The following is a 1,380-nucleotide window of genomic DNA, read 5'->3' as shown; positions in this document are numbered from 1 at the left end:
CAGTGGTTCAGCATGGTGTCCTCTCCTCCCAGCACAGCCACAGACCAGAACAATGCAAATAATGATTTTTTTCTTAGAGATTCATTGCAGAATGTTTGAAGTAACTGCTCAAGAGAAAACTTGCGTTAACTTACTTATCTGCTGGACTTCAAGGGAGCCAGGACTGAGAGTTCATGTTATTTAAAATAGCAATTTTAAAGGATCCCCCGATTCACTGTGCTTTGAAACCTGGAGGTTACCAGTCCTACCACCAGCTCGTGAAAGATGACTCCAGAAAAAATGGCTGCTGGGAATTGAAAAGATTTGGTTCCTGCATGAAATTACAGTTCATGCTTTTTAGTTAAAGAAATGTGGGTATAGTTCAAGAGAAATTCCTAATATCAATTTAATTCTGCAAGGAAGGAATTTAGATATGACCTGAACACCTAATAATAATTTAGTGTCACGAGGTGGACTGCATTGCAAATGACAAGTGTTTCATCTGGATGATCTGCTCATGTTCGGTTGATAGGAGTTAATTTTTTGTATACCTGTATACAGGGTTGAACCATGAAATGGTGGGGAATATTTGAGAAATAATAAAGACTAGACTAGACTAGAGCATTGGAAGGGGCTCCTGCATCCCGCACCATATTGCAGCTCGCTCAGACTCTTCCAGGCAGCCCGGTGTCTTTGGCATGACCAGTAGACCCCAGAGCTGCCACCACTGCACTGAAATGCCTCAGAAAATGAGAGATGGGTATGCAGGGGTTAAGGCAGCAAGCAGCTCGAGTGCTGCTCTTAGGAGGTGAAGGCGCACGAATCCCTCTCTCCAGGTCAGCATCACCATCATCGAGGCCCGGCAGCTGGTTGGGCTCAACATGGACCCCGTGGTCTGCGTGGAGGTTGGAGAGGAAAAGAAATACACGTCCATGAAGGAGTCAACCAACTGTCCTTACTACAATGAGGTGGGTCTGTCCTTCTGTGATGCTCCCGGCTACCCGCTCCTCAGGGTCTACATTGTCATCAGTCAATTGAATGTAATTTCTTGTCATTTGGGTTCTTTTCTTTTTTAATTCTGTCACCCGGTGTCAGAATAAGATGAAATCTCAAACCACGCAGAAGGGAGGAGTGAAACCTTTGCCTCTGGTATTTTGTGAAACAGGAAAAGTGCCCTCGCTTTGTCCCTGCTAAATTAATCTCAGCTTTCCCAAGGTGTTAGTGCTTCCTTCCAGCTCCTCACACTGCAGAGGCTGTCAGTGTTGGGCCTCACACAGATCCGTCCCTGCTGTGACGTGCGCTGCAGGATGCTTCTCCAGGCAGTCACAGCTTCTCCTGCTGGAGCATGCACTGTAACACTGACTTGCAACCCAGATGGAGCCCGCCTTCACCACCGCTCTT

The 1,380-nt window shown here is 46.5% G+C and overlaps 1 protein-coding gene across 1 annotated transcript in view; it reads left to right on the top strand.

Moving 5' to 3' along the window:
- Positions 1–1,380, top strand: part of LOC104493520 (otoferlin-like) — a gene marked incomplete at both ends in the record, with an annotated part of 59,890 nt that overhangs the window by 44,934 nt on the left and 13,576 nt on the right. The window contains one exon of the mRNA XM_010136220.1: positions 816–947. Within this exon, the coding sequence (XP_010134522.1) occupies positions 816–947 (132 nt within the window). The remainder of the gene's footprint in view (positions 1–815; positions 948–1,380) is intronic.

Source organism: Buceros rhinoceros, unplaced genomic scaffold, assembly GCF_000710305.1.
Source record: "Buceros rhinoceros silvestris isolate BGI_N320 unplaced genomic scaffold, ASM71030v1 scaffold3760, whole genome shotgun sequence".
Lineage (NCBI taxonomy): Eukaryota > Metazoa > Chordata > Aves > Bucerotiformes > Bucerotidae > Buceros > Buceros rhinoceros.
Note: the sequence above shows the minus strand (reverse complement) of the source record. Positions and strands in the feature narration are given on the sequence as shown.